The sequence below is a fragment of the Grampus griseus genome (genome assembly GCF_964374135.1).
Source record: "Grampus griseus genome assembly, chromosome: 2".
NCBI lineage: Eukaryota > Metazoa > Chordata > Mammalia > Artiodactyla > Delphinidae > Grampus > Grampus griseus.
In genome coordinates, this window is record NC_139018.1 from 127,064,186 (window position 1) to 127,091,384 (window position 27,199).

At 37.6% G+C, this 27,199-nt stretch overlaps 1 protein-coding gene across 1 annotated transcript in view; it reads right to left on the minus strand.

The window, feature by feature from the left end:
- Positions 1-27,199, minus strand: part of LRRC28 (leucine rich repeat containing 28) — a 188,181-nt gene that overhangs the window by 39,827 nt on the left and 121,155 nt on the right. The window contains exons 6-7 of the mRNA XM_082648402.1: positions 21,554-21,760; positions 9,274-9,376 (exon numbers count right to left, since the gene is read on the minus strand). Coding sequence (XP_082504528.1) covers positions 9,274-9,376; positions 21,554-21,760 — 310 coding nt within the window. The remainder of the gene's footprint in view (positions 1-9,273; positions 9,377-21,553; positions 21,761-27,199) is intronic.

A 27,199-nucleotide genomic window follows, 5' to 3' on the forward strand; every position in this document is an offset into this window, starting at 1 on the left:
ATACCCCTTAACACAAGCAACACTGTATTCAATGAGCCATGGCTATTCTTGCCTACAGGCCAAATTGGGCCTGGAATTTTCTATATCCTGTCATTCCAGATACAAATTTTACTCCTCCCCAAATCTAATTCCTTTATAAAGTCTCTCCTGACATCATCTTTTACCAATGATATGTCACAACGTTTGATGTTTCTAAATCACACATTATCTAACTGTATTATGGAAGTTCTGTTGTTAACTCATCGAATGTGATCAGTTTTCTCTTCTATCTAGCAGTTCTATATCGGTGCCTAAGCAGTTCCAAATACAGATTGGTTGTTTTGAGTCTTCACACACAGGGAAAGAAATTTGAAAGAGAAAAGATAAAAAGGAAATGGTGAAAAGAATACTGAGTCATCCACATGGTGCCAAAAAGGAAATAATTTTGGGGTAGTTCGTGGGGGTCCAGTCTGTCTCAGGAGCAGATGTGCCAAAAAGATATGAGCATCACATTATCTGTATTTGGTTACTCACCAGGATGGCAACATTTAAGGAAATGGTTATTTAGGAAAATATAGTAATCTGTCAAATGGAAAATGTCTCATTTATGGATTAAATTAAATATATCTTGAGTTGTGTGTTTATCAGTGGTGAACTATGAAGAACCACAATATAGGCTAGTTAAATCTGTTAAGAGAATGACAGACAAGCCACAGACTGGAAGAAAATATTTGCAAATCACGTATTTGATGAGAAACATGTATTCAGAATATATAAAGAACTCTCAAAACTCAGTAAGAAAAAGCCCAAACAATCCAGTTTTTAAAAAAAGGGCAAAAGACTGGAATACGCTTCACCCAAGATACAGCTGACCCTTGAACAACATGGGTTTGAACTGCGTGGTTCCACTTAAACATGGATTTTTTTCAATCATAAGTACTACAATACTACACGATCCAGGGTTGGTTGAATCCACAAATGTGGAATTGCAGATGCAGAGGAACCCCGGATATAGAGGACTGACTATAAGCTATATGTGGTTTTTGGACTGTGCCGAGAGTCCGCCCCAACCCGCGCATTGTTCAAGAGTCAACTGTACATGGAGGGCAAATACGCATATGAAAACGTGTTCAACAACAACAGTCATTAGAGAAATGCAAATTAAAACCATGAGATAGTACCCACTTACTAGAATGTCTGAAAGAAGAAAAAACTGACAAGAACTCTCATGAAATACAAAACAGCACAGCCATGTTGGAAAACATTTTGGCAGTTTTTAATAAAGTTAAACGTATCCTTACCACATAGCCCAGCAAATGCATTCTTAGATATTACCCAAGTGAAATGAAATTATGTTCACACAAAGCCCCAGACATGAATGTTTGCAGCAGCCTGTGTCATTTCATTTATATGACATTCTGGAAAAGGTAAAACATAGGGACACAAAACATAACCATTTCCAGAGGCTGAGGTGTCTCCCGAAGAAAAAACGTTCATTTTAAAGGGACATGGGGGACATTTTGGGGGTGAATGAACTGTTCTAAACCTTGATCACAGTGGTGGCTATACAACTGTATGCATTTGTCAAAATTCACAGTACTATACACTAAAAAGGGTGAACTTTTCTGTATGTAAATTATAGTTTAATAAAACAAGCAAAAACCAAACAAACAGTACCACTGTGCTAAAGCACAGTCCTAGAGCCCTCTGTTCTGCTGGTCATTAGCCTTTTAGTTGCTGGATTATGGGGCGATCTTAGGGGAAAGGCAGACACAGCAGTGGGGGACCTCAGGAGCTTTTAGTTCAATAGTTATTCATTAACTTGTGTAGAAATACTTCAATACTGTCAATAATTTAACAGTTAGTATGGATACACTAGTGCAAAGCAGCTGCACAGTGGCCTGCCAACTGGTGTCAAAATTTCTATGATATTTTTCTTTGATTTGCTACTTTGCCTTTACCCCTCTTACTTTCAAAACCTCAGTTGACCCTATGTGATCACATAAACATGAAGAGTCTGTAGCAGCACAATTGTGACTTTGCATGAGTATTTCTGTGGGTTAGAAAGGTATTACCCTTATGAAGCATTTTGTGAAGATGAGGAAATACATTTAAATTTTACTGTATAATTACTATTTGTTTCTTAATATGGAGAAAATTGAGAGGATCATATCCAATATGCTATTATGCAGTATGGCCACTAAGTCTGGAAACACAGGCAAACACATAATAAGTGACTCTTTTGATGATATACAGTAATACATAGTGTGATGATTAAATTTTTGTATCAACTTGGCTAGGCCAGGGCACCCAGATATTTGGTCAAACACCAGGCCAGATATTTCTGTAAAGGTATTTTTAAGATGAGATTAACATTTAAAACAGTAGACTTTGAATAAAACTGATTACCCTCTATAATGTTGAGTGGGTCTTGTCTAATCAGTTGAAGGCCTTTAAGAGGAAAAGACTGAGGTCCCCCAAGGAAAAATTCTGCCTCCAGACTGTCTTTAGACTCAAGCTACCACATCAGCTCTTCCCTCGGTCTCTAGCCTGCTCTGCGAATTTCAGACTTGCCAGTGCCCACAATCATGTGAGCCAATTCCTTAAAATAAATCAATCTCCCTCTTCCTCTCAGTGCAAGCCCCCCCCAGCTACACAACACACACACACACACACACACACACACACACACACACACACACATACCTCTCTCTCTCTATTGGTTCTGTTGCTATGGAGAAGCCTAATACTCATGGTAAAGCATATTATTTGTTTCCAAACTTTATAGCCATATTTTAGTTATGAGAATCCTGGGCAAAATCATAGAACAATAAAAATATAGGGTAAAAAGCAAGCAAGCGATTCATGAATAATTACTTCATACTGCTATTGCCTTAACAGCTGCTGCTTCTTAACCTTACAAGTGTTGATGAACTCTATAAGGAACACTGTCCAAGGAATTTAACAATAACAAATAAAGGTTTAGAAAACTGAAAGCCAGACTTTTCCTAATGCTTCCTCTGTCTCCAATAATTAGAAAGATTAGGTTTCTGACAAACTGCTGAAAAGACTCACATTAACAAGTATGTGGATCCTCATTTTATATAAGGTCTAATTTCCCTTTGACAATTCTTTTAGCAGAAGTTCCTACTCTTCACCGCTGGCTGTAAACAGCTAATTAAATTCATTTTACAATACTTCTATTAAATGCCTTCTCTAGTTAACACTGGAGAAGAGTTGCAGCTATGTAGAATGCAGGCTACAAGGCAGGAATTCACATGAGTTAGTATCTTTCTGTTGGCCATAGCCAACCTCCCCTGACCTCATCAGATACCAAATATCCACCCCACGACATGGAATGATGCAGGAACAAGAAAGGTATTTTTCATCCCTGTTCTCAAGAAGCTAGTAGAGGGGCTCAAACATATAGAGGTGATTCTAGACCAAGGAGAAGAGGGAGACAGTATATGTAGTGCAGTGGTTAAGAGTGTGGACAATGAAGCAGATAATAACTCTACTGCCATCTAGCTTTGTGACCTGAGACAATCTTTCTGAGCTCTGGTTTCTTCATTTCTAAGATAAGGATGATTATCACAAGGGTTGCTGGGAGGATAATGTGCAATACGCAAATAAATCAATGAGTACACTGCCTGGTACACAGTAAAGTTTAAGCAATGTTTATAGCTGTGCTTTCTCTTTATTATTATAATAAATGATTTTGGGGGATAATATACATGGTGTGATGGTTAAATTTTTGTATTAACTTGGCTAGGCCACGGCACCCAGATATTTGGTCAAACACTAGTCTAGATGTTGCTCTGAAGGTATCTACTGTTGAAAACTAAGATTAACATGATGATATTCCAGAGAAAGGGAACAGGGATTCAGCTCTGTGAATGCACAGGGCAGATGGGGTTACACAACAGTTCTAGTGGCCAGACTCTCAGGTCCATGGAAGAGAACAGCAAATGGGAGAGAAGGCTGGAAAGGTACCTGTCTTGAAAGCTAGTGTCGCTCATCTCAATAAGAAGTAATCATGAAATGAACTGTCAGTAAAGAGGGATGGAAGCTCCATGATACGCTCAGTTCACAATAAAATGAAATAACTAGTAGCTGGCAATTGTTAAGCCTTGGCATCTTTGATTTCTAACTCGATAGTTTTTATTACTTTAGAATAAATGTTGAGGTGGTTACAAAAAAGATTGTACATCTGAACCCTTAAGTGAGTTATTAAAATGAGCTGAAGTCTGTTATAAATGTTAGGACCCTTGGCTTAGTTACATAAATAATTTATAACAATTATCACAATTCCCTTTCAACTCAATGTTTTCAGAGCTGCCATTCAGCATTTAAACCTAAACAAGCTAAATGAATGGTAACATCATTTTGCCACGGAGATTATGCTCCAAAACATGTATGTGATGTAGCAAATTAATTCATATGCATTTTCAAACTTACCATGCCACCAACCAAAGTGTTAAGAGTAAAGAATTAGTTTCAATTCCCTTACCAAAAGAACGCAAGTAACTGTCTTTTATACTTCAGAAAATACACTGTCATCCACATGCTCATTATTGGGGGAACTGCTACCAGATTAACCCTTTTTAGCAAAAAAGTTTTTTTTTTTCAGCTTAAAATAAGAGGAAAAGTAAAGGGAAAAAGTAGATATGGAGAAGGAAAGAAATTATGTCACCCTGATAGAATAAGCCTTGGTTTGGATAAAACGTCTGTCCTCTTGGCAGAGCCTCTTTAAGGCTTAGTTTTGTTCCATCTGAGAATGCATTTATTTTACTTTCATTCTTGAAAGGTATTTTTTGCTGGTTGCTAGGTTGACTGGTGTTTTTCTTTGGCACTTTAAAAATATCATTCCACTGTTTTCTGGCCTTCAAAATTTCTGATGAGAAGGCAATGGTCTTTTGAATTATTTCTTTGTATGTAGTTTGTCATTTTTCTCTGGCTGCTTTCAAGATTTTCTTTTTATCTTTGGTTTTCAGCAGCTTTGACTGGGTACAGTTTTCTTTGTAATCTATATTACTTAAGTTCACTGAGTTTCTTGAAAATGTAAATTTATGTCTTTCATCATATTTGGCAAATTTTTGGACAATATTTCTTCAAACAATTTTGTTGTTACCACCCCATTTTCTCTCTATTCTCCTTCTGGGATGACAAATATCAGGCTTTTTTGTACTGTTTGGCAGGTCCCTGATGATGCTGATGTTCATTCTTGCTTTCAGTCTGTGTGTGTGTGTGTGTGTGTGTGTGTGTGTGTGTGTGTGTGTGTGTGTGTGTTCTTCAGACTGAATCATTTCTATTGATCTACCTCCAAGTTCACTGACTTTTCCTCTCTTATACCATTCTGTGTTAAGCTCATCAAGTAAAGTTTTTACTTTCAGTGACACTAGGTCATATTTTCTTTATTCTTCAAATGTTACTTAATTTTGGATTGTACCCTGGACATTTTGAAAGTTATATTGTGGATACTCTGGATTCTGTTATATTCCTCTAAAACTTAAAAGGAGTGTCACTATTTTTGTTTTAATAAGCAATTAATTACTACATTGGAATCAAACAACAAACTCTGTCACTTGAGTGACAGCTCAAATCATACCTCAGTTTTTTTTTTAATATGTAGCTAGGCTGCTTTGTGCCTGCCACATGGAGGTGTGGTTCAAGTATCTAGTACAGTTTGTTTTTTGTGTGTAGGCAGCCCCCACACAAAAATGGACTGTGAGCCAAAGGATATTTTCTAGTATGCTGATTTAACTCAGAACTCTGAATGCATTTCTCATAAAGACAACTCTGTTACCTTGAGTGGTTATATTAACAAACCATTTAACCAAATCATTTATCCAATTTGTACCCAAATCCAGCTATAATTGCTTATTTATATAAGACAAAGCAAAGCAGTGTCTTGGTTTCTTTTTCTCATAATCAGACAACTGAGAAAATAACTCTGGTATTGGGCCACTTTTAACATTAAGTTCTCCTGAGTAAGCAAATGTGCCAATTACCACTTTTTAAAGTTCTAACATGGGAGGGACTTCTCTTTCAAGGTAAAATATAGAAGAATGGAAGACATTTGTTTCTGTGGTAACAATAAGAAAAATCCAGACAAAATAAAAATTATACTTTTCCAAGAGGCTAGCAAAGAGCATGAATGCAAGGAATCTGTGACAGCCATCCTCCAGGATGGCTCCCATGCTGCTCCCCTCCTGGAAGTTCCCTCTCACAATGAATAGGGTTAACCTGTGTAATCAATAGGATATAATAGAAATGGCAGTGTGTGACTTCAAAGCTAGGACATAAAGAGGCAGTCCCCTGCTCTAAATTTTCACCACTCTACTTTTCTCTTAGGGTATTTATTCTTTGTATTAGTTATTTTTATATATTAGGATAAACATCTAAATTATCTTTTCTACAATTATTAGCACAGTGCTGACTTGCTAAAGTTCAATAATTACTTGACAAATAAATGAACATAGAATAAGGAGGAGCTAACTTTATTCACATTTCTATGAATATCAAAGATAATTTTGTGAGACTTCTGAGATTTCTTGAAACTGTGCAACATTTGTTATTAGCTATTTTTATATCTTTTTATATGCCTTATACCTGGTTCTCTATTTTCCTTCTGAGATGTGAATTATATATATATATATGTCAGACATTTTTATATCATGCCACAGGTCCCTAAAGCTGTATTCATTTTGCTCTAATTTTCTTAGACTGTTAATCAGAGAAGGGTAATACAATTCTTTCAGAGAAAGCACAGTACAGCAGGAGCTGATGTGTTCTTTATTCCAGACCTACCTCTGGGCTAGAAAGAACATGTGATGGTGGTGGAGAACCAAGTGTGCTGATCCTTCTACGCTTAGCTTAAGTATCATCTCCTTGGAGAGAATTAGCACTGAGTTTGTTTAATTATTGACTGTTCACTTGGATCCCTAGCTAGATTATGAGGTCCAGGAAGGCAGGTACTTGAATTGTTTGGCTCCTACATTGTATGTCCATTGTCTAGACAGTGACCAAACAGAGTAGTTGCTCAATAAATACGCACTGAATAAACAACCGAACCAAGATCCTTGTTCAGAATCAAAAGGTACACTTTCTAGGCCTCAAATACCCTTATGCTCTTTATATAAGATTTACCTTAGAACCCTGTTCTAGACCTTGCCCCTCCTTTTCCCAAAACACCCCCACTTTGACTTGGAATGGGAGAGTCCCTTTGCACATATACAACAGATAAAAGAGATAAAAGAAGGGGAGCCCCTAAATTCTGTTGCCAAGACTTCAACAGTCACATGTATTAGAATTCTGAATACATTTTTGCCACAGAAATATTTTATAAGTAAGTATAATTTGGGGGGTGCAAAATGGGTTAAATGACCTTTTAATGAGCTGGCTAGGAGTATAACCACCAGAACCGCTTCTATAAGAAATGCATTCTGAGTTAAACCAACAGATTAAAAATACCTTTTGGATCACTGTTTATTTGTATGTGGGACTGCCAACACTCCAAAATCTATTAATATTAGAAAACTGATTGTTTGATAACTGTCTTTTTAAAAATTTTATTTATCTTCTTATTACTACTACCAAAGGAAGATGCTAATAATAATAAAAAATGTAGACTATCTGCTAGTAATTTGCATATTCTGCCTTACTGTTTTCTCAAAGATTTGGAACTCTCATAAAATTCACTACCTCTGCTACCAGATACCAAGTCAACAATTAAAATATATCAAAAAAAAAAAAAGGGAATTCCCTGGTGGTCTAGTGGTAGGGACTTGGTGCTTTCATTGTCGTGGGCCCAGGTTCGATCCCTGGTCAGGGAACTAAGATCCCGCAAGCTGCACGGCTCGGCCAAAAATGAAATAAATAAAATAAAATATACTATCTCTCTACTCTGCACAAATAGAACTTTCTGGCAGTCAGTAATATCCATGTCTAAACACCAAAGAAGAAGGCTCTTTACCTCAAGTAAGAGCTATTCTTTAATTGTGGTAGAGATTTAAATCATATTTCAGTGCAGTCTCTGAAGGCTTTGGTGAAAGAAAACTGCCTTCAGTTTTGGAGCCTACTTGCATCATTCCGTGTATCTTGGTAATTGAGGGTATTTCACTCACCACTTGGAAAAATTAGGCTATATTATAGATCTTTTACAAACTCATTATGATTAATGAGTGAGTAGGATCGTAGCTGTCACATGATCAGCTGTAGAAAAATCAATGAGCTAAAAACTCCATTACATATTCTATTTTCTATGCTTCATAGAAGGTTCTGGAATATGTCTCTGGGCTTGTATTTCATCAGCCTATACAGGCACTGAATTCATCTAGGGCTCTCCCAAGATAACAACTGTATAATTTTTCTTAGGGGAAGGCCACTAGGATTACCCTCTCTGGAGCAATCACTGCTCAATGCCCATCCCCCAGAGCCATGCCAGCAGGGGAGTGGCTGTCGCTACACACAAGTTTATTGGCATCCCTTTCCTTGCCAGAACTACATACAGTATGAGCCAGGTTACGCAGGATGTTTGAAATTATAAGGAGAGAGTCAACATGCTGGCTAAGTACCCTCAAAGGTGTTCCAAGTATCCTCTGGCTGCTTAAGTGAGGCCAGTCAAAAGCAGGTTCTGGCAGCTGAGTTGTCCGGTGTTAAGCCCATGCCACTCTGGGAACCACTTTAGGGTTGGTTCTTTCTCACTGTTATAGAAGGAGAAGCTGAAGCCATCTTTCTAAAAGCCTAACTGAGAATGAAAGATCATTGCTGCTCTGAAAATAAAAGCCTATCGTTTCTTATTAACTGAAACATACGTTTTGGTTGCTAGAATCATGATTTGTATTGAGGGACTATTTCAAATGTTGAGCTCTAAATATTTTCAATTGGTATAGTCCTAGATACTAATGTGGTAAAATTGTCACTGCAATGGAGTGCAGAGAAAGAAAAGCTTTTACGTTAATGCAGATTCCTCCAGTTTCTGTGACTAATACTATTGAGCTTATAATGGTATGCATAGATTAATTTTTCTTTTGACTGGAAAATAACAAACAACTTACTGACCAAATTTACAGCTTACTAACTAAACTTGAAGTACAATACTCTAAATTGCTTGCTCAATATTCTTGACTTTTAAGGGTATTTGTTTTAACATATTAAGCCCCAAAACAAAACTGAACAGGATTATCAAAAGTAGTTCATCTATTTTTGAGTTTTATCAGGACTAAATACTGAAGTAGAAACAAAGCTAGCAAAAGAGGTGAGTGATAGTATAAAATGTGAAATCAGCCTTACCCACTGCACCCGATGACTTTGTTGTACAGATAGGACGGCAAGCCTTTCAGATGAATGTTGTTATCCACGTACACATATTGTAGTTCTCGAGATCGACCTAAATCTGGATTAGAAAGAAAAGTGCTATAATTCCTATAAACATACACCAATATAATGTGAAACATAAAATTTAATACATAATATTAGAATAATTCAAATTTCTACTCTGGAAGAAAAAAAGTGTTGCAGATTTAACTAGGTGTGAACTTATGTCAGCTGTAATATGAGATTCTACATCAGAAAACATGACTATTGAAAAATTACTCAACCCACCTGAACCTTGAGCATTTAAGCTGTAAAATGAGTACTGGGAATGAAATATTATTAGATTTCCTTCCCACATAAAAATTCTATGACTTTTAATAAACAATTTCTATTTATTTATTAAGTTTGTTATAGGTCGTTTATTTAGTTTCATTTTTCTCCATAGGAAAAAGTGTTACACAAACTAAGTTGGCAGGTCAGCCTACTGTGTCTCACCTCCCCTGGGCAGAAAGATGGGAGGAGGGGTAAAGGAGGGCTAGGGATCAATCTGACCCTGGCTGGGCCGGGCCTCAGGAGCCAGGTGGATCTAAGAATGGATGGAACTGCCCGTGGCTGCAGGGGCAGGAAGAAGCAAAGGGAACCCCAAATCCCAGTCCTCAGTGAGGTGTGAGGTACAGACGGATGGACAAGACCTGCAAGCCAGGAAGCCGGGACAGGAATTGGTTTGTACCAGGAATGGGAAGAGGTGAGAAAGGGAGCCCAAAGAGAAGAATCTGCAATAGGAACAAGTATGCCAGAAAGAGGGAGAATCCAGAAGTTTCGCAGAAGTAGCCGGACAAGGGGGGAGCAAAGACTGGAGGAGGATTCAGTGAGGAAACAAAGCACAAAGTACTGAAGGTGCTCTCTGGCCATCACAGGCAGCAGAGACACTTCCAAGTGCCGAGGTCATCCCTTCCTGTCTACTGTGTGCCCAAGATTGTTCGACCAGCTTTCCTTTCCACTCCTATCACTCACAGGGTAGAGCTATTTGTCTTCATCGTTACAGAGGCACAGAACAGAATCCTCAGTAGCCTTGCCAACCCTCTGCCTCCTGAAGTAAGAACATAATCTTTGAAAAGTTTTCAATCTCTGAAAAGTTTCAAACTATAATTCTGCTTGTGAAAATAGGAAATAGGCGGAAGGAGCTCTCTTTTTCCCCTGTCCTTCTACAGTTAGGAAAGACAAAGGCCCAGAAAGCTAAATCAGGTGGTTCTTAAGCATATTTACATTTCAAAACAAAACCCATTCACCCATTAAGGACCTTTTAGGCACTATGGTAGGCCTTGGGGATTCAGATATGAATATGATATTGAGGACGGACATGAAAAATGATAACTGTAATATAATATGATCACAGCTATTAAGAGGCTTGTATAAAGTCTCTGTTTCACAGATGGGTTCTGGATAATTTGTTACATTAAGTGAGAGGGGGATAATATAAGATTGAGGTAAGGAAGGGTTTGCCATGGAAATGGGTAGGAAAAGGTGAACATTACCTCCTCTTTTCCACTACAAGTCCTATCACAGTATTCTTGCCCAGGAATAGCACTGGGGCAAGTTACAAAAAGAGGAACCAAAATTGGCAGCACTGGGAACAGGCAACAAAAGCACTGGGAAGTGGCAACTCTTAGGGAGAAAAAAAAATTACTGGCCTACTAGCTAGAGATGCCCTTTCCCAGTGTGGTGGTTGTAATATATCTAACAAACACAATAAGCAGAACTGCTGTGTGATTTTGTGATTTCAGAGTAAGTCACAAAAGGCATTGTGGCTTCCTCTTTGCTCTCTCCCTTGGATCGCTTGTTCAGGAAGACAACTCCTTTGTCATGAGGGCCCTCCAGCAGAGGAAATGAGACTGCCAGCCAACAGCCATGTGAGTAAACCACCTTGGAAGCAGCTCCCCCAAGTCCCAGGTCAAGTCTTCAGATTACTACAGCCCCAAGACTATGTAAATATCCTGTTCCTTCTCAAAGTTTTGCCCATTAATTTTAGCATTCATCAATGGGTCTTGTTTGCAACAATTATTACACGGTATTCATTTAGTGGTGATTTTCGATTACCATCTTTCTGTCTACATTTATTAACTGGAATTCTTCTGTAAGGAGGAGCCATCCCTTCTCCCCCATTTATTTGATTTTTATAACAGTATGGATTCATGGATATTTATTTTATTGTAAGGACTAAAAACCCAATACCATTATTGTTCATTGTAGTGGTTAAAATGTTTCAGTTTTGGCAATTAGGAACACTTAAAATTGGTCCTTATGTTCTTTCAACAAGTTTTCATCCGTTTTGAGTATCATCATACTTTCTGGCACCACAAGACAATCCCAGCTCAGCTTGTATTTTCCCTGCTATAGCCCTGAAATCAATTACTTCTCCAAGGAGCCTTAATTCCTTTTAATAGGGTATGGTGTTTAGAAACCAAGATCTGAGTGCTAGGTGTGCTCATTACTATGGGAATGACATTGCTTCTAGGATCCCTAAGTAGAAAGATCTACAAAACATATGTAAGTATACTAACTCATGTATACGTATACAACTATATTGTTGGAAGTATACCTTCATCATAGATTCCTAGGAGTGGACTTGTTAGGTCAAAAGGTAAATACATGTGTAGATTCTTTGGTATTTCCCTCCAGAGGAGTTACACCAATTTGCATTCCCTTCATCAATGTATGAGAGCATTGGTTTTCCCACAGTTTCACCAAGTTTTAAAACATGTTGTCTTATTTAAAAATTTCTGTCATTCTGAATTTGTATTTCTCTAATTATCAGTGTGAACATTTTTCAATGTGTCTGAGGGCCATTTTTACATAGTTTCTTTTTTGTGAATTGTCTGTTCATATCTTATGTGTCTGTTCTTTCACTTATTAGCCATGTGATCAGAGCCTCAGTTTGCACATATGTTAAAATGGCATAATAGTGCCTAACCCCTCAACTTTACCAAGTTGTTAAAACCGAATGTGAAAGTAATCTGTAAAATTTAAATCACTATACAGTATGTTTTTTTAAGCATAAGAATACATAATTACCACAATAATATGTATTGCTACTTTAGTAAACATGTATAAACTTCTCTACTGGTATAAAAGGCTACAAATTTATAAAACATAGATGGAAAAAATATACATAGAAATATCAGAATCTACTTGCAATGAAAGAGACCTCAAAATTACATTAAAAATTCCTATTTTATATTTTTTCACTACTTCTCTGACTGTATACAAATCCTTTCATCACATATAGAAGTCTGCAGACTTTAAAGGCATATAGAAAAGTTTGGAATTTTTAAAAAATTGAAACTACACTGATAAAATATAAATGAGCTCTGGTCTCAGATATGACTGTCAGAGCCTACAGGGGTTTCAGGGAAAGATTCTTTACTTGAGTTTATGCAGTAGTAAGGAGTATAGGATACTAATTAATGGAGCAGGAACACACTCTCAGAGTCAGAGAACTTGGGTCTGAATCTTCATTCTTCTATTTACTAAATGTGTGTCCTTAGTTTCCTCATCTGTATAAAGAGAAAAATAATGCTGTCCCTTAATTTTAGTGAAAACTACTAACAAAGTTCATAAATTATCAAGCAGAATTCTTGGCATACAGCCTTCTCCAGTATATGGCAGTTATTATTATTCTCATTATTAGTGACACATTTGGAAGTGTGGCCTACAGTAGAAGGCCAATTAAGAGAGAATTCTCTTTGGCATGCAGCAAAAGGTACTCTTTTCTATACTTTAACTGCACAGAAAAGAGTTGGAGGCAACAACCTCTAGAGACAGTAATTCATCTCCCTGAGCCAAGGACACAAAATGGGACATGACAGAGGAAATACCTCTCTCCTCTAATATACACAAAAGAGCTTGTCCAAATTAAATGAGGCTACATGCAAAGATCATAATACAAAGTTAAATAAAATTTGGCACTTGCTACTTCTTATATGGTTTAGTCCTCTTTCCTATCCTAGTTTTATAGGAAAAAAATGAAGAGTTGATGATTTTAAAATGCTATTTGGTTTAGACCTTATCTCAGGTTTTCAATATTCCAAAGATTTCTGTTTATACCTCCTGACCAATTTGTGTGGGGAATATAATTTTTTATACATGCCCGTAATGGAATGAACTACTTTCTACTGAAGCTGAAAGAAAACACAAATCAGCTGTGTTCAAATCTATTATACATTAGCCAGTATATTATCACACAGACATGAGTATTTAATACAAACATTTAAACTTTGCAAATAACACAATCTCAAATAGAGTAAGAAAAAGCAGTACTGAAATTACAAGATGTAGTGGGCTTTGGAGTCAGACCTCTGAAACCTGGCTTTCCAATTCAAATGCTCCAAGCCTGTTACTCCTCTGTGAAATGAAGATAATAATACCTATGTCATGAGCTTGTTATAAAGATGCAACAATGTATATAATGTCAAGCTTGGTCCCTTGCATAAGAGTGGTACTCAATACATCTTAGTCTTTTATCTCTCTCTCCTGAATATAAAGTGAAGATCACAAAACAGAGTGTATGATTCTAAAGAGAACCAGGCAACCCTTGCTTTAGCTGACACAGCACAGCCTGCTGGCAAGGCTAAGACAACTAAACACCCAGCAAGGTCACAGGCTACACAGGCACGGCTGTGAGAGTGTGCTCTTGCCAAAAAGCCGTCAGCTGGCAAAACCCCAAGCACAAAGGAATGGCATTTTTAATCATAATAAGGCTGAAATATAAGTACTTTCTGCATGAAAAAGCTTTGAGCTATTTCTTCTATTCTTAAAAAAGAAAATCCTCACTCAATAATTAACTTTGGAAGAGACCGTTAATCTACTAGCTAATAAGGTGGTTTGTTTCTTCCTTCTCTTAATTTCAATGGACCAACAGTTTTCAATAAATATATCATGCAGTAATATTTTTTTAAGTTCCTGTGCAAAAATTGCTAAGTATGTGAACTATGTAAAGCAAGGAAGCTGTCCATCTGCAAAGATGCTAAAGCAACAAAGAACTTTTTCATGTGGCTTTTTAAAGTGGTGTACTGTGTCTAAAATGTTTCCCTTTTTTTTCTTCCAGACTCATAGATCAAAGTATTGTTACTTAAAAATTAGCAAAAGCTAATAGTCCTGCATAAACTCCAATTCTCTCTCTCTCCTTAAACTTCAAGGCCCCGGCATATGCAGTCCACATGGCTGAAGATGGAACAAAAACCTCCTGTGTGTTGAGGCTGTTGCTCTTTTAACTGTAACTGTAAAAGCAAGCATAGAATGACAGCATGCGCCAGACCAAATAGGATCTGTTTACTGCACACTAACCAGCATGAAACTCATTTATTTTATCAAAAGGTGAATGATGTATTCTCTTCAACAAAATGATGGGGTAATAGAAACCACACATGAAAGCAATAGATCAAAACAGGTTGTTTGGAATGCTCTATCAATGTAATTCCAATTATTGTGGTTCAATAAATCAGACAGATTATTAGTCACAATTACATTTTTAATTACTATAAAAACTGGGTTTCTTCACAATGAATTCAGAGTAATTTACAGTGTATTCCAAAATTATCTTTAAAACTAATTAAATTACCTACATGATGCGTTTGACAAAGAGAACTTTTTGACTACTTATTCAGAATAATGAATTTTTTAAAGTGCTAGTTTCTCTAAATACACACACACACACACACACACACACACACACACACACACACTCCATTAAATCTTTTACATAATCATATTCTTTCTGATCTATTCAACTTTTTGTTTTAATATCTTTATTGGAGTATAATTGCTTTACAATGGTGTGTTAGTTTCTGGTTTATAACAAAGTGAATCAGTTATACATATACATATGTCCCCATATCTCTTCCCTCTTGCGTCTCCCTGATATATTCAACTTTTACCAAATAAGATTTCACAGTGAATTTAATAAGATATTTTACACACAGTAGATCATCAACTGTTAAATTAAAATAAATTGATTTTAATGAATTTGAATGACTGAAGACTTCCTCTGCAGTTGGTTTAAATATTCAAGCATTAGCATCTCTACTTGCGTTGCACAGTCAAGTAATAAAGAAATTATTATAAGCAATGGGCAAGATACTGTGCTAGATGCTTAGGGTATAAGACATAAGCTGTCTCAACCCTTTCTTACAGTCTAGTCAAACAATAAAAGTTTATATTGATTGTGTGCTTATGTAGTATTTATGAGTGACAGAAGTGTTTTAAATCTTATTTAGTTCTCACAAAAGTGCTATGAAGTAGGTATTAATATTACCCCATTACTGAGACTTAGACAAATTAAATAGCTTTTCTAAGCTCAAGATCATACAGCTATTAAATGGTAGAGCTGGAATTTAAAAGCATGCCTGCCTGCTTCACCATGACGTTAGTTAGGCAGCCTCCCTTAACAGATCATTTCCATATAAGCAGGGCACTCCCACATAATGTAGGAAGTGACACTACCTTAGCAGGCGGCATGGGTGCAGTAGGCACCTGAGGACGGGCATGCCCAAGCATCCAGGTGTGACGTCAGGAGACAATGACAAGGAGATAAATGATGAACAAAATATTCCTTGGCTTCTGTTAAAAGATGGGGTAGGTCTGACTTACAGATTTAGGGCTGCAGTTGCAAGAAATACCAAGAATTCCTTCAGAGAAGATCCTAGAGAAGGAGCCTTCACGCTGACTGTCCCGCACAGGCTTGGGCATTACAGCAACACATCTTCTAGGCCAGGGCAGCCAGCGCGGAGAGCAAAACATCTTCACTCTGCATCTTACCTTCAGCTCTTGCTCAGCTGGACTGGGACCTGTCCTCCCTCTCCCCAAATTTAAGAACTTGGCTGAAAACTAAGACTGACAGAAACTCCAGATTCTTGCTTTAAAGTCAACTGACAACGTCTTCCAGACTTTGCTTGTACCATACATTCTTGCCACTATTTAGAAAACCAAATTAACAAAAACTTCGCTGGCAAAGATTCCGCTCATGAATCTAGCCCTCACACTACTTATTTTTGTTTCACATCTGTACCTTTTTAAGAATAAGCAGCAATTCTTTTTTAAAATTGATATCTGAGGAAAACAGGTTCACTTTTTCATATTAATCACTGCCTACTCCAAAATCCTATTCCAAAACTTTGAGAAAAATATACATTTGTCCCTTTAAAGTTCACCTACTCTAGGTGAACTTTTCTCTTCATATATTAGCATAGTAAAGTCAATGTCTGCCCACACTGTAGAAGCCATGTTAAATAATCCTGTCAGCCATATTAAATAATCCTGTTAATGCTCTAAGAAAACCTTAAGGCAAGAGTAAAGGTCTGATACGATAAAAAAAATAAAGCAGAGGGGATCATTAAGACAGTGGAAAAAGTCAGATGAGTAAGCAGCACCAGGATGAAAAATTTTTTTTATAAATACTTGCAAAAAGATAGAGCTCAAAAAGGAGGACTGCACATCCATTTTCTTGAACAAATATACATTGCAGAGTTACAACTTTGCTCCTGAAATAGGGTCATATAAACTTTAGTTAACAGAATACTTCTCTCTCATTTCTTCCCACTACTAGTTTTTGGACCTTGTTTTCAAGCCTTTCTTTTCTCCTTTTTCATTATGCCTTTGATTAGAGACCTGCCCAACAGTCTCTACAGAACACGATTTTAATGGCATGTTTGGGTCCCTCCTTGGAAAGCCAAGATACCTTCGACTCAAAAATAAGACTGATTCCAACCTCTGGGACTTCTGGTCTGAGCCAGAAGAAGTATTTTAGCACTGAAACGTATTTAAGGCTACAAACTTTGCAAACTATTCCCATTAAACAATGACCTCAAGGCAGTACTTCTTCAAGCTGCAGATCAAATACATTCCATGGTTCAGTAAAGTACAGTTTACATGCATCTCTAAGTCTGAGATTAAGGAATTATTAATTGGTTTCCATCTGGTTTCCATCCTAGAGTTGAAGTTCTAATAGCTTCACTTTGTGGACTTAAGTATTTCCTTGAAAAACAGTAAACAGCAATTCTTTTCCTGACCTTCTAAGCAGATACAAAGAAAGCAGGAATGAGAAGTAATAGAAAAAACAAGTGTAGTTAAAAATTTGTGTCTTTTATATGCCATTTGCAACAAAAGAAGAGATTTCAACATGGGTTTTGAAAATGCCTACAAGCTACTTTCTAAATAAAACTGCACCAATACTTGGAATAAACTTTTTTTTTCCCCTACACAATGTATCCAGCTCCTACAAAGGAAAAACGACTACAGCTACTACAAAAAATTGGAGTGATCTCCTGTTATGTGATAAAGGGCCAGTTTTACATCCCTATCAAAGTTATAGGGTATAACCCACAGCAATAAAGGAGCTGTCATTTCACTCATAGCACACGTCCTTGGCACACAGAATAACTTCTCCTGAGAAAATAAATACTTCACTACTAGAATGTCCAAGGAACAACCCTGGGACTGATTTAGAAACACAAATAATTATCCACTGGTAGGAAGCTGTTTTCTCACTAACTTTGGGGTTTACTACATGGTAGTTTACACACCAGGATACTCCATAAATCTCAATGTCATTTGTTCTTAGCTAAGAATTCATTCACTGTTTTCTAAATTAACACTCAAAAATTCCACCTGCCACCGTGGGCGCAACTTTTGTTTTCTTAAACTACAGAAGTTCCTGACATTGAGTTTAGCTGACACAGCACTTCCTGGGGGCTAACTAAAAAATGCTCTTCCATAGTCAGTCTGTACATGGGCAACCTCACAGTACTTGTATCTATTATTCAACATTAAATAAGTTGTAAACATTACTGAATAATGGTTTATTAATTATGCAAGAGAAACCAGTAAACCTAGTAAAAAAGTCTTACAGGAAAAAACTCTTTTCTTTGTATTTTCCTAAATTTTCAGAAGCCCAGAGGTGAGTCAGATCTTTATGAGCTATTTAGTCAACAGAGCTATATTGAATCAACAACAAATATTCATGTTTCAAGGCCTCTATTAAGTCTCATAGCATGAGGCTCAAGTTATTAATTTCCCCACCTCCTCACTGACAGCAGTGGGAACAGAGTTTCTGTGTGTAGACTAATCTGTCATTCAGCTGTCATGGTATAGTTATAGCAGGAACATCCTTCTTTCTTGATACAACTTTTCTTCTTAAAAAGAACACCCTCCACGAGTGTTAATAATTTTGATAGTATTACAAGTGATTTAAGTCATCCTTACTATAGCTTCTGTAGTCACTTTTTGAAGAGGCTGTAATCTGACATTCCTTTAAAAAGCCCCATAAAAAACTGCTTTTCTCCTAAGTCAAAGTTCTTTGGCAAGAAACTGAATTCAGCGAGTAGCTCCCCAAAATAAGACTCCTACCTCCAATCACAGGCAGTGATATTAAAGCACCCATTTCATAAACACTCAAGTTCTACATTAGAATCATGGTTAAACATAGGAGCCTTCTATTTGAAAACTGTAGTTATGTGTATGTGTATACACACCGTATCTCCTAACTACTGTAAAGAGGCATCCCTATATGCTAAGTTTCCAGGAACAGTTCAGTTCTCTGAGGAAAGGCAGTGCCAGCAGCTGCCTACTTCACTTGACTCTGTCCCGCATAGTTCTTAGCATTAGATGGCTTTGCTGTATCAGAAAGGAGTTCAAGGAAGGGTTTCAAGTACACAAACTCCATGGAAGGACAGCTATGGATTTATTTTCTTCCTAAAGACTTAATTGAATTCCCTTTCCAAATCCACCTTCAATGGTGTCAAAAACAAAAATCAAAAACCAAAATGAGACTGAGAAGATTGTTATTTCTGTCAGCTTCAATTTCCTCATCTTCATAGATTATGCTGTCTCTGCTCTTCTGAAGCCCTCTTTGGGCAACCTCATACTGTAGCTCTCTAGTTGTCCCACCCATTTCTTTACAAAGATCATCCAACCCAACAATATAGAAAGGCCACCAGTGCTTGTCTTGGCCCCCTGGCCCTTTACTCATGCTGTTCTCTGAGACCAGGGCAGAGCATTGCTTCAGGCAGCCTGTTTCTTTCTCACTGGATGATCTTCATCACCATCCTCTTGCTTGTATGTCTTTCTAAAGTAGAGTAAAGCCTGCCCACAGGCCTGTGTCCTGTCAGGGCTGTGAGCCTTGTGAGTTGAGATGGTACCCAGGGGAGTGTGGAAGCTGCTTCCATATCTTGGGCTGTACACGGTCCCAGGTTTGAGAGTTACGGTGACCTTGAATGTTGGGAGGGACCCTCCTCAGAACTCAGTGAAGACCCTCTTGCCTCTCTCTTTTTTTTTTGCGGTACGCGGGCCTCTCACTGTTGTGGCCTCTCCCGTTGCGGAGCACAGGCTCCACACGCAGGCTCAGCGGCCATGGCTCATGGGTCTAGCCGCTCTGCGGCATGTGGGAATCTTCCCGGACCGGGGCACGAACCCGTGTCCCCTGCATCGGCAGGCGGTCTCTCAACCACTGCGCCACCAGGAAAGCCCCCTCTTGCCTCTCTTTGATAACATATTAACAAGTTCACAAAGGAAAACCTCCTCTATCACAGAGGCAAGGCTTTGTGGGTGACAAGAAACCTGGAGATAGAAACTAACTTGTTAGGCTGTCCTTACCACTGAACACTGAGTGCTGAAGAAGGGATGCCCACTTCTGTAGCCACAGCAGCATTCACCACAGTGCATAGAGAAGATGCCCCAGTACATAACTGAAAGCAGAAAGCAGCCGGGCAAAGTGTAGTGAACTCTATCCTCTACCCCACAGCCATTTCTATCACTTTGCACTAGCCACTGCCACTCAGGTCATCTGCTGCTGTAACCACTCAGCAGGACACATAATGTCACTCCTTGGCACCCCAACTGTTAACAGTGGTCAGCCGCCTACTGGAATGGCTTCCCTCTCTTCTCTCAACACCACTGCCACCACAGCACACGCTCGACTGTGTCACTGAAACAGCAGGTAGGAATGAGTAGCAATTGACTAGGGGGATGAGGAACCACAGCTGGAGTGGATAAGAAACAGCTATTTTATTCAACTTGAAAATAACTCTAAAGTAAGCAGGATAAACATTGTTATTTCTGGTTTACAGACAAGGAAAATGAAGCTCAGAGAGGTTTTGGTGATTTACTCCAGGTAATGTTCTACAACCTGTGGTTTATGCAGCAGGTATATTTATTTTCTAATACCAATTTATATTCAATAATTTTCTCACTTGAAAAAAACCTCTGATTTCTTAGAAAGGTAGGTTACTTCTGAAATGGTTTTACTTTATTTTCTTAATTTCTAAAAAGAATTTAATTATATTTATAGAAAAGTAATCTTCTTAAATTGGATAATTATTTATTATTACTCAAATTGATGTTCATGTCTCTCAGGATTTTCAAGTTTTCTTAAAGAGGTTTTTAATTGAAAATAATATGTATACTGTATTACGGTAGAAAATATTTCCTTTTAGGGGCTAGTAAATTATTCACTTCATTGCCCTCAGAGATAAATTACTCATAAAAAATGCTTTTATGAATAGGATTATATGATGCTTATTCTAACAGTTTAGGGTTCTGTGGGCCTTCAAATTTTTAATTTTTTTTAAATGGCAGTTTTGTTTCTTACAAGTTAACAAAATAATTCAATTCTCTGTAAAAATAAATATGTTTATTAAAGGTCTATGTTCTTTAACATATATCAAAATGGGCCAGCTACAGAGATCTACAGTGCAAAGTATGTTATTTATTAGCCAGGGTGACATTTCTAGCTCAGCAGGCAGTTCAAAAGTCTTTAAAAATTTCTAGTCTGGTTATCTGGCAATACTAATCATTAGGATACCCAATAAAAATTTTTTTACCTAGAAGTCAACATGTAAGCAGATACATTTGTACAATAGCTATTCTTTCATATTGCTCAATACCTCTTGTCAATTTTATAATTTTATATATACAAAATATACATATATAATACATATATTTTAATTCCTTTCTCTGAGTAAATCATCTCATATCTCATATATTTTGTCTCTAAACAAACTTTTAGCACAAGTTTTTTAAAATATGAAATCCCTAACAGAAATAAACTTTTTAAACTGGGAATGATGCTTTGTTCACTGCAAAAATGGATTTAGAGAAGCATCTTCAAGATGAGCAGAATGAAGGAAACTAACTAATCCTTCCTAGCAAAGACTTTCCATCTTGTTCTTTAGCTGTTTTGCTTTACCACATAAACATGATTACTTACCAAGCGGCAAAAATGCAAGACGGTTTCCAGCCATGGAGAGCTCATTGAGGCTGGGCAGCTGGCAGAGATGGCGCGGCACACACCACAGACGATTTCGGTCCACAGTGAGGTACTGCAGAGAAAGGCACAGGTGAAGCCTCTCGGGTAAAGTTAGCAAACGATTGGTAGAAATGTCTAGTGTCTGCAGCTCCTTCAAATCGCCAACCTCTACAACCAAAATCAAGATAAATTGCATCCTGATTAAATGAATTAATTAAATAAAATGAATCAACACTGTAACAGTTCAACCAAATAAAATTAGTAGCTGCAAATATTTCCATAGACATTAATACTGAAGTGCAGGATTTAGGTCCAGTATGCAAATAATCCAACTTAAGTAGGTGTCTTTAAATTAGTCTGCCAGAATTTTTTTAAAAAGGGAAAAGTGCTGACATTGGAGAAAGGAGAAACACAAAGTGATGAATCTGAGCCAAAAGTCTGTTGCTATGGCTTCTGCTTCCCGATGAATCAAAAGCTGTCGCAAATGTGAAAGAAGAACAATTACAGTCACTTCATGGTAACTGGTTCTTGCTACTTTTGTGGTTTTTACCTTCTATCTAAGTAGATAGTAGGAGACTTAAAAACATAAATTATAGTATCCCAGTAAGTGCACCTTGTTCATGTGAACTAAGTAGAAAATTTCTGGACTAAGAATGAGGATGGCTTTTGAAATTTTCACCACAGTTAAGATTATAATAATAAAATTATTGTAAGGTAATATTTTTAGATATTGTCTAGCCACGTGGTTCCTCTTTTAAAACCCAAAATCCTATGAAGATTTACTTTAATCCCACCTGAATGAAATCCTTCCATTTACTCCAATATTCCTTCATTATTGGTGTCTATATTTGTAATATATTTGTATATATTTGTAATCTATTCCATGGTGAGACATGGCATACACCAAATCACCACTTCTGAAAGAGGGGGGAAGTTCTTTATAAGGTATTCTGTCCTTCTCAGGGAAAACCACCAGGAAGCACTCAGAGCAGAGGAGGTTCTGCTAACCAGTCTCTAGGGGAAGGACATTACTCTGTCCAGGACAGCACACTGCACTCGAGGCTCTACAGGGAGCACTGCGCAGGACAAGTCTGCTTCTCTCGTATCACGGAACTTCCGTATTGAAGACCACTGTAATGCCACCTCTCACTTCTCCAACCTGACCCTGTTCAACAAGCTGTTCCTCTCAGGTTAAGGTTTCTCATGATCCTCCCAACTTGAATGCACCCCACTGGGCACATTCCAGTTTGTTCAGGACTTGGATTAGTATGAGCAATGTCTTCTCTATTGGAGAGAAAATCTTCTGCCTCTTGGATGTCCAGTTACACAGATTAGCTTTTCTTATTGGCAAACAGCTTGGCAAACTATGGCTCACAGGCAAAATGTGGCCCATGGCCCACTTTTGTACTGCACTCAAGCTAAGACTGGTTATTTTTAAGTGTGGTAAAACCCAACAACAACAATAAGAAAAAAAAATGTATATATATATATATATATATATATATACACACACACACACACACACACACACATATGACAGAGACCATATGTGGCCTGCAAAGCCTAAAAACATTTAGTATCTCACCATTTACAAAAAAAAGTTTGCTGGTCTTTGTTATACACTTACTCTTAACAGGAGCATTTTTAATAACTATTTTTTATAAAAGTAATACAAGTGCAAAAATACATTAATTTCTAGTTATTTTACTAATATATAGAAGGGATTTGTGCTAGGAAGTTCACACTTTATTTTCTTATTTCCCCATTACTACAGAAATACATATTTGAAGACAGGAGATAGGATTCAATGAACAGTCTGTGACTCCCAATGGGAGTTTTGTTCTGTTTTCACCTAACTGATGCACATGGGGGTCAATTTCACTCTTGGCTCCATTAGCACAGTATTTCCTCTAGCCAAGTCTGTCTGCTTATCTATTTCAGATTGCTTCTGATGGGGTGTGTGGGGTGAGGGAGTTGACAGAAGAACATGTTTTAGAACTGAATAAAAAGAAAAAGAAACAAGAAATCTTCCTGACCTCACTTTATAAAGTTATTAGGGGAGTGAAATGGGACAGAAATGCAACGAATCAGCTTACACACCACAGAGCCAGGTGCTGAGAGAAGAATGAGACAAGGTTTCTGCCACTAAGAATCACATCACATATAAAAGACATTGTGTGATAGGAGCTCAGGAAAAGAAGAGTTAGATGAAGGGTTGGAGAAGCTTTTGCAAAATTTATTGAAGGAAATGAGAACTCGAATAGGTCAAAAATAAAATGGATATAGCATTTCAAGCGAGGCATGGGGATGGGGTTGAAAGCATGAGGAAAGGCATGCAAGTGAAAAAATAAATACAACATGCACAATGGACTATTTGAGACCCGACAAGTACCAAAGATACCAATGGGAAAAAAAGCAGAAAATAAGTTCAGTACAGAGGGCTTGGTGGAGACATTGATGATAATGAATACTGGGTAGAGAAGTTTGGACTTATCACAGTGAGAACATAACACTTCCTGAAGATTCTCAAAGGATGAAAGGACTCTTTTGGAAATATGAAAATGGTAAATATGCAGAAAGCAATGAAATGGAAAGAGATTATAGGCAGAGAAAACAAGTAGACAGTTGATGAGAATGAAGGCAGTGTGACAGAGCTTACAGGTAAATTCCAGAGATATCTTAAGAAAAGCAGAGAGTATGCTTGGTTGGAAATGGAAAATGGTGAAACAGGAAAAAGTCAAAGATAATTTTCAAGTTTCTAGACTATTATACTCTAAGTATGGTGATGACAATGCTAAAATCTTAATCTTTCTGTAGAAAAAAATTTTAATTACACCAATACTTCTGAATTGTAGTACCTATAAGCCACCTACTTAAAAGAATTTGAAAAATCCATCAAAATCACATGGGAGTAAAGCAAAATAAACTATTTTCATCATTATTTCAAAAATAATTAACTGTGTAAAACAGTGTTTTGACATGGCTGCAAAAACTACTAAAGCGGGCTTCCCTGGTGGCGCAGTGGTTGAGAGTCTGCCTGCCGATGCAGGGGACACGGGTTCGTGCCCCGGTCCGGGAAGATCCCACATGCCGTGGAGCGGCTGGGCCCGTGAGCCATGGCCGCTGAGCCTGCGCGTCCGGAGCCTGTGCTCCGCAGCGGGAGAGGCCACAGCAGTGAGAAGCCCGCGTACCGCAAAACAAAAAAAACAAAAAAAACAAAAAACTACTAAGGCTTGCAACTGTCCACCATTTTTATTCAGCATTGCCTTTATTGTACTGTGAAATGGGGAAACAATATGTGATTATGAATTTAAATTTTCTATAATTTGATTATTTACTTTTAACAGATCAGTATTCACATGCTGCTTTAACAGATACACATACATTTTCAGATATTAAAATTAATAACACTTTTGACAAAGAAAAGAACACATACTGTCAGTATCAAAGGTCAAAATACTAAGGAATGCGAAGAGGAAACAGGAGCTGACATTTCTTATTTCCTATACGTGATGAATAAGACTTAAACGTGCAGGACTGCATATATTAAATGAACAAATGTAACAAAAGGACATTTTTTGTCTAAGTAACTTAATATATAGGCCTTTCCATTTGTTAGAAAAAACCTGAGCTAATTATAATATTACTCCAATTACAATACTGAGTAAAATACTATATATAATATAGTTGGAAAATTAACGATTTTGTCATCCTACGAAAGTATTTGGGAAAGAGAGAGAAATAAAATTAAATAGCTTCTCAGGTGGAGTGAAATAAACATAATTTTCATGACCATTTTAAAACAGGCCACAAATATAAGACTATACATGGCATCTTTATTCTAACAAAATTAAAATATATACTTATTAAGCTCAGCTAATGGGAAGCACATTTTTAGAAAACAAGAGAGTCAAACAAACTTTATCTAAGATTCTAACTTAAACACAAGAGACAGGAAATAAACCTGGGGTAGCAATATATCATGCAGGAATAAAGAAACAGAGCCCAAAGTGTGAGCTCGAGTTAAAAACTGGAAAACTATCAGCCAAACATAAATCTAACAAATTTGGTCAAGTTCAGAACCTACACTGAGGCCAGGACAACAGGATACTCTTATATACTCTGCTGCTCTTCCTTCATTCCTGAAGATCCAAGTACCCTGCTTATATCATTTCCACCAGCCTGAAGAAATTTTATTTCTTTTAGAGTAGGTATGCTGGCAACAAATTCTCTTAGTTTCCCTGGGAATGTCTTTATATCATTGTAATTCCTAGAAATTGTTTTCATTAGATACATAATTCAGGGTTGACCATTCTTTACTTTCAGTACTTTTAGATGGTGTTCCACTGTCTTCCAGTCACTGTGGTGTCTGAGAAGAAATCCACAATTATTTGAATCATTATTTCTTTAGGTGTTCTCAAGAACTGTTCTTTATCTTTAGTCATTAGCAGACTGATTACAATGTATCTGTAAATGGCTTTCTTTGAACTTATCCATGGAGTCTGCTGACCTTTTTAAATTTGTAAATTTATGTCTTTCACCAAATTTTTGAAGTTTTAGACATTATGTCTTCAAATTTAAGAATTATTATATCTGGGTAAATATAACAAACTATCACTTTTCTCCTTTTAAGTTAAGTTTTGCATAACTGCTGAAAGCATTTCAATATATGGCATACTACTTATAAGTGTAACACAAAGGTCAGTGGGGTAATGTAAAAGGAGTTCCAAAGCAGATTTTGAAAGATTTGTATAATGTAATCCCTAAAGCAATAACTAAAAATAAGATAAACACTCAAAAAAAGATAAACCCAAAAAGCCAATAAATGAATTAAAACAGAATACAAAACATACATTCAAATAATACCAAAAAAGGCAGGGAAAAGGGAACAAAGAAAGAAAACCAGATGTTACAAACAGACAACTAATAATAAAATGGCAGGCCTAAATCTAACAAGATCAATAATAACGTTAAAAGTAAATAGCCTGAGATGACCAGACTGGACTTAAAAACAAGACCTTAGTATATTCTATCCAAAAGGAATCCATTTAAAATATAAATACATAGGAGACTTCCGGGAAGATGGCGGAAGAGTAAGACGCGGAGATCACCTTCCTCCCCACAGATACACCAGAAATACATCTACGCGTGGAACAACTCCTACGGAGCACCTACTGAACGCTGGCAGAAGACCTCAGACCTCCCAAAAGGCAAGGAACCCCCCATGTACCTGGTTAGGGCAAAAGAAAAAACTAAACAGAGACAAAAGGATAGGGACGGGTCCTGCACCAGCGGGAGAGAGCTGTGAAGGAGGAAAAGTGTCCACACACTAGGAAGCCCCTTCGCGGGTGGAGGCTTCGGGAGGCGGAGTGGGGGAGCTTGGGAGCCGCGGAGGAGAGCACAGCAACAGGGGTGCGGAGGGCAAAGCGGACAGATTCCAGCGCAGAGGATCGGGCCGACCGGAACTCGCCAGCCGAGAGGCTTGTCTGCTCGCCCGCCGGGGCGGGCGGGACTGGGAGCTGAGGCTCCGGCTTTTGTCGGAGCGCCGGGAGAGGACTGAGGTTGGCGGCGTGAGGTTGGCGGCGTGAACACAGCCTGCAGGGCGTT